Consider the following 13,184-nt stretch of genomic DNA (forward strand, 5'->3'; position numbering starts at 1 on the left):
TGCATTCCCTACTGTTAACAGATAAAATCACACAAAGATTCATAGTAGTAGGTCTGCATATGTAGATCTACAACACTGCATCATCTAGCCGCATCAATGTTATAGTGCTAGAATGGTTTCAGTCAACTTTATTGTACCACACAAATGGATTGAAGGCACATTCTATTTTGCAACGATGATTTGGTGAAGAGTTACAGAGAACTGGTGATGTTGATGTGTACTAGGAATGGGGGCGGGGCAACAGGGGGAATCCTGCCAAATAACTAGTAAGATTCACAAAGGTCTAGTGTTTTACGGTAAATTACGAAACAGACTAAAAGAGACAGTGATTGCCTTTTTCTGCGTTGTCATCGACCCTTATCTGTTTACCTTGAGTAACACAAAAAGTTGGGAGTTCCAACGACGTTCTGATTTCTACCCTTGAAACCAGAGAGGAGAGACGCTCTCTCCACACCACAGACGATGGCCCCAAGTCTGGCTTTGCTGCTGATCTGTCTGCTTGCCTTGTATACACCAGTGACATCCAAGAAAGGTACAGCATCTATTATTATGGTATCTACACTGAAAAAAATATAAACGCAACATGCAACAATTTCAACGATTTTACTGAGTTACAGTAAACACTTTACATGTTGCGTTTATATTTTTGTTCATTATATGTCCCAGTGTTTTGGCCTATTGATTTAGAAGACTTTTGTGTTTCTGTGCTGTATGCTGTTCAATATTCCTAAGTACTCTCAGTGAACATGTTGTCAGAGTGTGTTTAGACAAATGGGCTTGTGTTATGTTGACGAATACTTTGTTACTGTAAACTGAAGCGAAAAATACACTTTATTTTAAAAGTCCACCTACCTTTATGCTCAACAAACTATCACTAGACTATCAGTAACATGTCGACCGCATGTCTGGGGAGTTCTTTGGTTAATCTGTGTGTCCATGTTTTTTTTTTCTGTGTGTGTGTGTGTGTGTGTGTGCATGCGCGTCTCATTGACCTGTCCCCTTGCATGTCTGCCCCCTCAGAATGTGGCCGCCCGCCCCTGATTGAAGGTATGGAACTGGAGGGGCTCCAGAGGGTGTACTCCCCCGGAGACGAGGTGGCGCTGCAGTGTAAACGAGGATATACACCCACCTCAGGCTCTCGCACAATCATCTGCACTGCTAGCGGAGACTGGTCCAAGTCTAGACTCAAGTGCTCAAGTAGGTTGCTGTTATAAAGTTTGACCGAAAACAGTATTACTGTTCATGTATCATCATTTGATACTCTTGCATTGTCAGTTGATACTCAAAAAACATTCCATGTATTAATAGTTGATACACACTTTATTGCAAGTAGTATCAGTTTATAGTCAGTATATTGCAAATATTATCAGTTGATACTTAGTATATTCCATGTATTATCAGTTGATACTCAGTATATTACAAGTATTATCAGTTGATACTCAGTAAATTGCAAGTATTATCAGTTGATACTCAGTATATTGCAAGTATTATCAGTTGATACACAAAATATTACAATAATTATCAGTTGATACTCAGTATATTACAAGTATTATCAGTTGACACTCATATTGATGGAACTGTTGAGCAATGCTGACTGAATCTTTTTTTAACTTCTGATGCAGCAAAGAGTTGCTCTTTCCCAGAAGCACTAGACCATGGAGACATGGAGTTTGTGGACATTGTCTACCAGAGTACCATCAACTACACCTGCCATGAGGGGTATAGGGAATACCATTTACAAATTCAATTTTAGTGTCTCATTGACGACTGGTCACCTCTCTGTGCTGTCAAAGTCTATAACATGTTATTGTATCAAAGAAATGTAAAGTAGGTAAAAGTTGAAATCACTGTATACCCATACACCTAATATAGTGGCTACTTGATGTTTTTGTGTTATTATTTGACAGATTACGGTAATGGGATTGTGGTCTACAGGTATACCCTGCAAGGAGCCAGTACGATTGAGTGCTTGGATGACGGACAATGGAGTGAGCCACCACCGAAGTGTACAGGTAAGTTTCTGCCTTATACTGAAATAAATAACTACTCTAGCACTTAACAGTAATGAAACATTCTCTCACATTAATAATGCATACAAGCTCACATTGATAATGCATACATTACAAATCTATATGCACATTGTAAATGTGGCCTTATTGCTGTAATTGTAAAGAGCATTCTACAATGTGTAAAACTGAGATTTGAACAAAAGCTTTACTGTAGGCTATATTATTCATATTCATACAATACCAGTCAAAAGTTTGGACACACCTACTCATTCAAGGGTTTTTCTTTATTTTTACTATTTTCTACATTGTAGAATAATAGTGAAGACATCAAAACTATGAAATAACACATATGGAATCATGTAATAACCAAAAAAGTGTTAAACAAATCAAAATATACTTTTGATTTTAGATTCTTCAAATTATCCACCCTTTGCCTTGATGACAGCTTTGCACACTCTTGGTATTCTCTCAACCAGCTTCATGAGGAATGCTTTTCCAACAGTCTTGAAGGCGTTCCCACATATGCTGAGCACTTGTTGACTGCTTTTCCTTCACTCTGCAGTCCAACTCATCCCAAACCATCTCAATTAGGTTGAGGTCGGGGGATTGTGGAGGCCAGGTCATCTGATGCAGCACTCCATCACTCTCCTTCTTGGTCAAATAGCCCTTACACAGCCTGGAGGTGTGTTTTGGGTCATTGATCTGTTGAAAAACAAATGATAGTCCCGCTAAGCGCAAACCAGATGGGATTGCGTATCACTGCAGAATGCTGTGGTAGCCATGCTGGTTAAGTATGCTGTGAATTCTAAATAAATCACTGATAGTGTCAGCAGCAAAGCACCCCCACACCATCACACCTCCTCCTCCATGCTTCACGGTGGGAACCACACATGCGGAGATCATCTGTTCACCTACTCTGCGTCTCACAAAGCCACGTCAGTTGGAACCAAAAATCTCATATTTGGATTCATCAGACCAAAGGACAGATTTCCACCGGTCTAATGTCCATTGCTCGTGTTTATTGGCCCAAGCAAGTCTCTTCTTCTTATTTGTGTCCTTTAGTAGTGTTTTTTTTTGCAGCAATTTGACCATGAAGGCCTGATTCACGCAGTCTCCTCTGAACAGTTGATGTTGAGATGTGTCTGTTACTTGAACTCTGTGAAGCATTTATTTGGGCTGCAATCTGAGGTGCAGTTAACTCTAATGAACTTATCCTCTGCAGCAGAGGTAACTCTGGGTCTTCCTTTCCTGTGGCGGTCCTCATGAGAGCCAATTTCATCATAGCTCTTGATGGTTTTTGCGACTGCACTTGAAGAAACTTTAAAAGTTCTTCTAATTTTGTATATATACCAAATATGGCTATCTTCTGTATACCACCCCTGCCTTGTCACAACACAACTGATTGGCTCAAATTCCACAAATTAACTTTTAACAAGGCACACCTGTTAATTGAAATGCAATGCAGGTGACTACCTCATGAAGCTGGTTGAGAGAATGCCAAGAGTGTGCAAAGCTGTAATCAAGGCAAAGGGTGGCTACTTTGAAGAATCTCAAATCTCAAATATATTTGTTTAACACTTTTTTGGTTACTACATGATTCCATATGTGTTATTTCATAGTTTTTATGTCTTCACAATTATTCTACAATGTAGAAAATAGTAAAAATAATAACCCCTTGAATGAGTAGGTGTGTCCAAACCTCTGTTGACGCAAAAAATATAGAGAATATCACGTATTTCGATAAAATGTGCTTGAATAATTAGCATGTGAATAAAATCTCTCCCCCTGTTAGCGGTGACATGTGGTCTTCCTCCAATACCGAAATATGGGAAAATAGTCTACGACAGAAAGTTCACAGGCAACACGACTGTGTTTGGTTTTGGGGGGACCTACGAGTGTATCCCTCCACTTGCCCTCATAGGCAATGAGAGGGGATGGTGCAGCACTAACGGAAACTGGACTGAGCCACCAGAATGTAAATGTAGGTACAGTATTATCAGTCAAAGGCTCTGATCTGTTGTATTGCTAGGGCGGCAGGTAGCCTAGAGCAGGGATGGGCAACTTTGATGGGGTTGGGGGCCCCCCCCCAAAAAAATAATAATAATTTAGCTGACATGGGCGAATTGAGTGACTGCAGATGCACAACCAAATTTAGAAATTGCACCTTGTGCATTCTATTATTCTAACTCTCAACAGTAAGCTGAGACCCCAATGAGTCCGCCCCCCCCAAAAAAAAAATAAAGGTTATTTATTATTATAAAAAATTAATAGAAAATTGGTACTTGGGCCGCCAGTTGCCCAACCCTGGGTTAGAACGTTGGGCCAGTAACCAAAAGGTTGCTTGTTCGAATACCCAAGCTAGGTGAAAAAATCAGTTGATGTGCCCTTGAGCAAGGCACTTAACCCTTATTTGCTCCAGGGGCGCCGTACTACTATGGCTGACCCTGTAAAACAACACATTTCACTGCATCTATCCGGAATATGTGACAATAAAACATATTTATTTTTATTGCTGAACACTTCACGTCACCTTAGTCCTCCGTAAAAGGTGCAATTCATAACTTTCATCTTGAACTTTTGTAAACTGAGGGGTTATCGGTTATTATTAGTGTAACCATTTGTTAGTTTTAGCTTTGGCCAGATATGTTTGTGATACCTCTGAGGAAATTAAAGTTACGAAAAGGGATTTGCTTGTGGATGAAGTGAAGGTGGTATTCTGAACACACACTAACCCTGACTGACCTCTCTTTGTTTCCAGTGGTGACCTGTTCAGCTCCAACAGGCATCAACAACGGCTACATGACTATTAATGATAAGAGGGAGCATGGCTTCAAGGAGACTGTCAGATATGGATGTAATATAGACTATGTCCTGGATGGGCCTGTGGAGATCGAATGTCTCAAAACAGGGGATTGGTCAATAAAGCCAGTTTGCAGGGGTAGGACCACCAATTTTGTGACAATTTTGTATTTTTGTTTTGTTTTATTACATTGTTTAACCAAACTTATTTGGTTACCTATCAAATCAGTGTTTTTGAATAGCTCAATGTTGCTGTTTTTGAAATTCTAAATAGTAATTTCCACCTAGCTCCCTGAGGCAATATTATAATTATTTATCATAATTTCACTCTTTGTTCCACAGCTCCATGCAAGGTAGGTATTAAAAGAGGACGCATCCTTTACAATGGAAGGAAATTTTGGATAAAGGATTTCGAGCCCAATAAAATCTCGCATGCGGACGTCATCTTGGTCTACTGTATGAACAAGGAGAAGAAGTGTGGCTATGCAGTGTCAACCCAGTGCATCGATGGAAAACTCAAGATCCCCGAATGCTTTGAAGGTGAGACTAGAGCACAAGCGTTTTTTCCTTGTTGGCTATTTTCAATATAAAAAACAAACAATAACATTACCATCAAGTCTTAATGATGTGTGTGTGTTTTTCTTTCTAGAACCAAGTGATGTGACATATACATTGAACTATGATTCCCTGCCATCTGAGATAGCCCAGTGCTGAAACTCAACTGTGCATGACAAAGCAAATTGAGACCAAGAACATTGATTGCCTGTGAATTTAAATGTCAATAAAACCATGTGTATTTCTATGTAATGCTATCCATTTATTCTTCTGAATAATTTATCTGTAGAGAACTCATTTTATGATGAATAAAATATACTGTTTGCTTGTATCTTTGTTGATGATTTGACCCTACATCTTACCCAATACTTGCAAAATAACAGTATAAGCTCAATTTACAAATTATGTCACATGATGTCAGTGTTGTACAGCTGTAAAGATACTCTGTCAGGTCAAGTGGTCAGGAAAAACTCAAACATGCACGCACACACACACTCAAAACACACCAAACTCATTGCTACACCACAGGCACACACTGTCAACATACAATACATCGGCTGACAAGTCAGCTCCCAGAATAATACATTTCTACTACAAAACAGATCTCAACCCTCCTATCCAGTGATTCATATCATAACCATACAGTCGACTGCAAGCCGGCCACAGCACAACCCCATCCCGGTAACCCAAATCGCTTTGCATGTCTACTCGCTATGCGGTGGGTTTAATCCTCTGTCTTTGGCCGTCAGCTGGTATTCAAACTATTCCCCCCCCCGCGGGGGCGGCCGGTTGATTGTACTGAGTCATGAGAACTGACTCTCCTTCCCCACTGGGGCAGCGAGGCAGGACATGAAAGAACTGCAGAGGCCGACTGTAGGTGGAGTCGCAAGGGTTTACAGTGGTTACTGGAGGGAGAGAGAGAGAGAGAGAGAGAGAGAGAGAGAGAGAGAGAGAGAGAGAGAGAGAGAGAGAGAGAATTGGTATTGTAAGAGTCCTTCAGACAAACAATTTGTTTCTGTTTACGTATCTCACCATAGAAAGAGAAAAGAGAGAGAGAGAGAGGATTGGTATTGTAAGAGTCCTTCAGACAAACAATTTGTTTCTGTTTACGTATCTCACCATAGAAAGAGAAAAGAGATACAAAATACATTTCTTCATTGCCTCAGGACGTGCCAGGATCGTACTTGAACAGTTTTCAGAACACTTCCAAACGCGACAGCATTTTGACATCATGTTCACCAACCAACTATAGCCCGACACTAACTCTTTCACACAAATGTATTCAACTTATTTCACACAATATTCATCTGGACCAAATGTCGGCAAATTTGCGGAGAAGTTCTTTAGATATTGACTTTAAATGAGGCCTGGTACGAGCGCTCCTCCATGACATGAATGCAATGCACTGACGTCCGTTAATAAACCCTTTTCTCCCTCTTTCTGAGGATGAAACACGTCTCCGTGTTTCATGATGTTTCCTCTTGATGCATTATTTATTGTTGTGAAGAGATGCACTTTATTAGTTCCTATCCGATTTCACATGCAGGCTGTTTGGCGCCTCTTTGAAATGTGTTTTCTGACTCTTGTCTTTGTCTCGTTCCCGTCTTTCGCTTTCTCTCTCTGTCTCTCTCTCTATCTCTCTTGTTCGCTGTCACTTGTTTGCTCTCTCGCTTTCTATCCCCCTTTTCTCTCTCTCGTCCCCTCTCTCAGTAGCCCTCTCATTTAATAAAAACCGAGAAGTTCAGAGAACTCTCCTCCGTGGCAAAAATCGATCCAAGTGAGATGAGTTGTGTCCTAAGGAAAGTAGATTGTAGTAGTAGTTGTTTCATGGTTGTTTCATGGTTGAAGACCAGTATCTTCCCATCGTTAGTATCATTAGCAGTAATGCGAAGCAAATTCAGATAATATGCTTGGAGTTATTTGAGGTGATGGAGAAACAAGAATTTATGTTTTATGTATTAGAATGTGCTTTATGTGAGAGTTGATATGAATTGTTTGTTTAATACAGTACATGGCCACTAGTCTAGATGGTGAGCTATAGTACACCTTCCTGGGAAGCACAAATGCCCAGTGTTGGGTTGGAGAGCAAGATACAGGAGAGATGAACAGGCTCCTGTAGTTTGAATTGCTGATTGAATCCAACCCAGCTAGCAATATGATTTCTATAGGAAGCTATAAGCGAAATAATGGAGAAGAGATGGTGGAAGAGTGGTTGGTGTTAGATTGAAATGATCAGAGAAATAGAATCTCATCCCATTCTAATCTGTATTCTGAGGTGTGGTGATGGATTACCTCAGGAGGCCTCCTGTCCTCCACCTCTGGTCTAGGCTCTGCCATAGAGCATGCTGGGACATGGAGTCCAGCCCACTTCGAAGGCCACCAATCTAAGCAGCCCTAATTGGTGGACAGAACAGCATCTGTTCTCTCCCAGACATTCATTAAAGCTCCCCTCTTTGTCTATGGCTCATCTAGGTTGACAGACACAATATGACAGATGCATCTACTGGCTATGGTTAATCACACACAATGGTTATGGGTGGAAATAGGAGGAACATCTGTGAATGGAGTTCCAAAAGATAAATAACTTTGACCGCTTTTTCAAGGTGAATTTTAGGATTTTGCGTTGGTGAGTTCCCAGAATTAGTTTTTCCCAATTCCACCCACGAAAGATTTGTGACCACACATAATGGACATATTGCAACATCATAAGGGAAACCCCTAACTGATGACATTCTGAAAAACACAGAAAAATGCATGAACTCATGTCTGCATAACCACCAGTTGCCTCAAGCTGTCCACTCACGCCAGCTAGTGGCCAACCTGAGGTAGTGCCATCAGGATGGGTTAGACAGAGTGATGATCTTTTTTCAAAACCAAACAGTCCTCCTCTCAGGTCAGATGGTTGGCCTCATTTAGGTAATATTAAAGTACAATGTTTATTCCAATCCAAATGAGGGCTTATTTTCTAAAACATCATGCTCCCACCTGATATGAGGAGAGGATCAGTCAGCAATGCATGGTCTGATGCATGAGTAGTAGCCTAGCCAATGGTTCATATTGAGGCTATCTTCTTCACACCAGCAGTAGACAGCAATGCAGGTGGTGTGGTGGAGACATACGATTCAGTGTAACCAAATACTGCAAAGACAGCAGACTCTACCTTGGTGGGGTGAAGCTGCTTAGATTAGCGTACCAGCATGATTCTGGAATCAAAGGCATATTCCATAGGGGAGAGAGAGAGAAAGAGAGAGGAGGAGGAGAGAAAGAGATGGAGAGATAGAGGCAGAGAAAGAGAGAGAGAGAAAGATCTTTTTGATAACATCTGGGCAGTTGGCTTGGTGAGACTTATGCCAACTTAAATGTATTTCCTGATGTGGTTCCCTGTCTCTTATCTCAGGCCTCGGAAGACGCTTCAGTCAATGCTGGATAAGCCTTCATGCCCAGAGTTGGTTTTAGCCCTTGTTTCATTCTCTCTCTCTCTCTCTCTCTCTCTCTCTCTCTCTCTCTCTCTCTCTCTCTCTCTCTCTCTCTCTCTCTCTCTCTCTCTCTCTCTCTCTCTCTCTCTCTCTCTCTCTCTACCCACACTTCCACCATACCCCGGTCTCTCCTGGCAGGGCTAATCCTACCTCTTAATCAGGGTGAAGTCGTGAGGCTTTGCCATTCTCTGTCTCAGTCAGGGAAAATGGCTGACCTTGACTATGTGAGTAAGTGTAGAAGCTGTGTAGTTGTAGGGGCTTACTTGTGTAGCTATGTGGTAGATGTCCATGGATGTGCCAGTGGTTTAGTGTTTTGGGTTGAACCCCAAATGGCTCCCTATTCCCTAATAGTGCACTTCTTTTGACCAGGGCCCATAGGGAATAGGGTGCCATTTGGGACACCTCCATGGTGGATTTTTTTCCCCGTCACAACTGAGTAATCCAGTCTGAGAGGATTACGTCATGACATTATGTGTCACAATTTAACGTGACTCCACTTTGTGTCTCCACACAGCTTTGATCTCTGAGGTGTCTTCCTCAAACCTTCATTAGGTAACAAAGTTTCAATACATTAAAACTCACAGTCAAGTCTTTCATGTCAGTCTTGTGAAAGCGGAATAAATAAATGAATCCACTTCAATCCTGGCTTTGTTGAGAGGATGCAGCTGGGGATGGAGGGATGGAGGGGTGGATGGCACCAGGCCCTGGCATTGTTTGCCCTACCGCTGCCTATAACCGGACTGTGGTGCCTGGCTGGCGTCCTCCATAGACCAAGCAAGGTCACGTCGTCACCCACATGAAAGAGAAAGAGGTTTAGTCACCCTTTGAAAAGCAATAACGCTGGTCACTATCCGTCCACTGTCAATGGACACACACATACACACACACACACACATACAAAGCATCACAGATAGCCATCGTGTCTATCGTGCCGACTTCAGAAATGTGCTTTGGGGTCTGTTTCATTGCCTCCGGATGACTTATGTTACAGGATTATACTTCTGGGTCTCCATATTGAACAATATGCTTTTTCTCTCTCTATTTGCCCTGAGTTGGTGGTGTCTTGTTAATTCTCTGTCTTTCTCTCAGATGTGGTTCTGGCTATTTCAGAATCCAACCTTTCAAGTAGTGTCCAAGTCCCTTTAGTCTAGGATTAGAGAGAAAGAAAGAAAGAAAGAAAGAAAGAATGAAAGAGAGGGAGGGAGGGAGAGAAGCAAACAGGTAGAGTGAGAGAGAAGTGAGAGAGAGAGAGAGAGAGAGAGAGAGAGAGAGAGAGAGAGAGAGATTTGATAACATCTGGGCAGTTGGCTTGGTGAGACTTATGCAAAGTTAATGGTTCAACGTTCTTTCCTTATCTGATTCCGTGCCTCCTCTTATCTCAGGCCTTGGAACACTCTTCAGCCGACTGTGGATAAGTCTTCATGCCCTGATTTGGTTTTAGCCCCTATTTTATTCATCCCCCCCCACCCCTCTCTCTCTCTCTATACCCACACCTCCACCATACCCCGGTCTCTCCTGGCAGGGCTAATCCTACCTCTTAATCAGGGTGAAGACGTGAGGCTTTGCCATTCTCTGTCTCAGTCAGGGAAAATGGCCGACCTTGACTATGTGAGTAAGTGTAGAAGCTGTGTAGTTGTAGGGACTTACTTGTGTAGCTATGTGGTAGATGTCCATGTATGTGCCAATGGTTTAGTGTTATGGCCGGCATCCCAAATGGCTCCATTTATAGTGCACTTCTTTTGACCAGGGCCCATAGGGAATAGGGTGCCATTTGGGACACATCCATGGTGGATTTTTTTCCCCGTCACAACTGAGTAATCCAGTCTGAGAGGATTACTGGGAAACCAGTAGACGTCATGACATTATGTGTCACAATTTAACGTGACTCCACTTTGTGTCTCCACACAGCTTTGATCTCTGAGGTGTCTTCCTCAAACCTTCTTTAGGTAACAAAGTTACAATACATTAAAACACACAGTCAAGTATTTCATGTCAGTCTTGTGAAAGCGGAATAAATAAATGAATCCACTTAAATCCTGGCTTTGTTGAGAGGATGCAGCTGGGGATGGAGGGATGGAGGGGTGGATGGCACCAGGCCCTGGCATTGTTTGCCCTACCGCTGCCTATAACCGGACTGTGGTGCCTGGCTGGCGTCCTCCGTAGACCAAGCAAGGTCACGTCGTCACCCACATGAAAGAGAAAGAGGTTTAGTCACCCTTTGAAAAGCGATGACGCTGGTCACTATCCGTCCACTGTCAATGGACACACACACACACACACACACACACACACACACACACACACACACACACACACACACACACACACATACAAAGCATCACAGATAGCCATCGTGTCTCTCTTCTCGGAAGCCTCAAGCACCAAAAGATGCCTAGTTGCTAGAAAGGACAAATATGTTGTCTGACAAGACAGTTTTTATTTTCCTCTATGGCCGCCTTCAGAAACTTGCTTTGGAGTCAGTTTCATTGCCTCCGGATGACTTATGTTACAGGATTATACTTCTGGGTCTCCATATTGAACAATATGCTTTTTCTCTCTCTATTTGCCCTGAGTTGGTGGTGTCTTGTTAATTCTCTGTCTTTCTCTCAGATGTGGTTCTGGCTATTTCAGAATCCAACATTTCAAGTAGTGTCCAAGTCCCTTTAGTCTAGGATTAGAGAGAAAGAAGGAAAGAAAGAAAGAAAGAAAGAAAGAAAGAAAGAAAGAAAGAAAGAAAGAAAGAAAGAAAGAAAGAAAGAGAGGGAGAGAAGCAAACAGGTAGAGTGAGAGAGAAGGTAGAGAGAGAGAAAGAGAGAGAGAGAGAGAGAGAGAGAGAGAGAGAGAGAAAGAGAGAGAGAGATTTTTGATAACCTCTGGGCAGTTGGCTTGGTGAGACTTATGCAAAGTTAATGGTTCAACGTTCTTTCCTTATCTAATTCCGTGCCTCCTCTTATCTCAGGCCTCGGAACACTCTTCAGCCGACTGTGGATAAGTCTTCATGCCCTGATTTGGTTTTAGCCCCTATTTTATTCATCCCCCACCCCTCTCTCTCTCTATACCCACACCACAACCATACCCGGTCTCTCCTGGCAGGGCTAATCCTACCTCTTAATCAGGGTGAAGACGTGAGGCTTTGCCATTCTCTGTCTCAGTCAGGGAAAATGGCCGACCTTGACTATGTGAGTAAGTGTAGAAGTTGTGTAGTTGTAGGGGCTTACTTGTGTAGCTACAGTGAGGGAAAAAATTATTTGATCCCCTGCTGATTTTGTACGTTTGCCCACTGACAAAGACATGATCAGTCTATAATTTTAATGGTAGGTTTATTTGAACAGTGAGAGACAGAATAACAACAACAAAAATCCAGAAAAATGCATGTCAAAAATGTTACAAATTGATTTGCATTTTAATGAGGGAAATAAGTATTTGACCCCTCTGCAAAACATGACTTAGTACTTTGTGGCAAAACCCTTGTTGGCAATCACAGAGGTCAGACGTTTCTTGTAGATGGCCACCAGGTTTGCACACATCTCAGGAGGGATTTTGTTCCACTCCTCTTTGCAGATCTTCTCCAAGTCATTAAGGTTTCGAGGCTGACGTTTGGCAACTCGAACCTTCAGCTCCCTCCACAAGATTTTCTATGGGATTAAGGTTTGGAGACTGGCTAGGCCACTCCAGGACCTTAATGTGCTTCTTCTTGAGCCACTCCTTTGTTGCCTTGGCCGTGTGTTTTGGGTCATTGTCATGCTGGAATACCCATCCACGACCCATTTTCAATGCCCTGGCTGAGGGAAGGAGGTTCTCACCCAAGATTTGACGGTACATGGCGCCGTCCATCGTCCCTTTGATGCAGTGAAGTTGTCCTGTCCCCTTAGCAGAAAAACACCCCCAAAGCATAATGTTTCCACCTCCATGTTTGACGGTGGGGATGGTGTTCTTGGGGTCATAGGCAGCATTCCTCCTCCTCCAAACACGGCGAGTTGAGTTGATGCCAAAGAGCTCGATTTTGGTCTCATCTGACCACAACACTTTCACCCAGTTCTCCTCTGAATCATTCAGATGTTCATTGGCAAACTTCAGACGGGCCTGTATATGTGCTTTCTTGAGCAGGGGGACCTTGCGGGTGCTGCAGGATTTCAGTCCTTCACGGCGTAGTGTGTTACCAATTGTTTTCTTGGTGACTATGGTCCCAGCTGCCTTGAGATCATTGACAAGATCCTCCCGTGTAGTTCTTGGCTGATTCCTCACCGTTCTCATGATCATTGCAACTCCACAAGGTGAGATCTTGCATGGAGCCCCAGGCCGAGGGAGATTGATAGTTATTTTGTGTTTCTTCCATTTGCGAATA

At 42.5% G+C, this 13,184-nt stretch overlaps 1 protein-coding gene across 2 annotated transcripts; it reads left to right on the plus strand.

The window, feature by feature from the left end:
• Nucleotides 1–341: 341 nt before the first annotated feature.
• LOC121533157 (beta-2-glycoprotein 1-like) lies at nt 342–5,692 on the plus strand. Of its 2 annotated transcripts, XM_045209676.1 has the most exons (8): nt 344–532; nt 1,021–1,197; nt 1,623–1,719; nt 1,936–2,012; nt 3,802–3,990; nt 4,768–4,947; nt 5,151–5,348; nt 5,458–5,692. In XM_045209676.1, the coding sequence occupies exons 1-8, from the start codon at nt 463–465 to the stop codon at nt 5,520–5,522; spliced, it is 1,053 nt and encodes a 350-aa protein (XP_045065611.1). In that variant the 5' UTR covers nt 344–462; the 3' UTR covers nt 5,523–5,692. The 2 variants fall into 2 exon arrangements, with proteins under 2 accessions (XP_045065612.1, XP_045065611.1); XM_045209677.1 differs by lacking the exon at nt 3,802–3,990 and having other exon boundaries at nt 342–532.
• Nucleotides 5,693–13,184: the final 7,492 nt, after the last annotated feature.

The sequence above is a fragment of the Coregonus clupeaformis genome, chromosome 30, assembly GCF_020615455.1.
Source record: "Coregonus clupeaformis isolate EN_2021a chromosome 30, ASM2061545v1, whole genome shotgun sequence".
Lineage (NCBI taxonomy): Eukaryota > Metazoa > Chordata > Actinopteri > Salmoniformes > Salmonidae > Coregonus > Coregonus clupeaformis.

What these genes read in the sequence shown, in the direction of transcription:
- LOC121533157 (XM_045209676.1), top strand. Translation starts at nt 463, where the DNA reads ATGGCCCCAAGTCTGGCTTTGCTGCTGATCTGTCTGCTTGCCTTGTAT. An exon ending in ACCAGTGACATCCAAGAAAG is followed by an intron (nt 533 to 1,020) that starts GTACAGCATCTA and finishes CTGCCCCCTCAG; the next exon opens with AATGTGGCCGCCCGCCCCTG. An exon ending in GATCCCCGAATGCTTTGAAG is followed by an intron (nt 5,349 to 5,457) that starts GTGAGACTAGAG and finishes TTTTCTTTCTAG; the next exon opens with AACCAAGTGATGTGACATAT.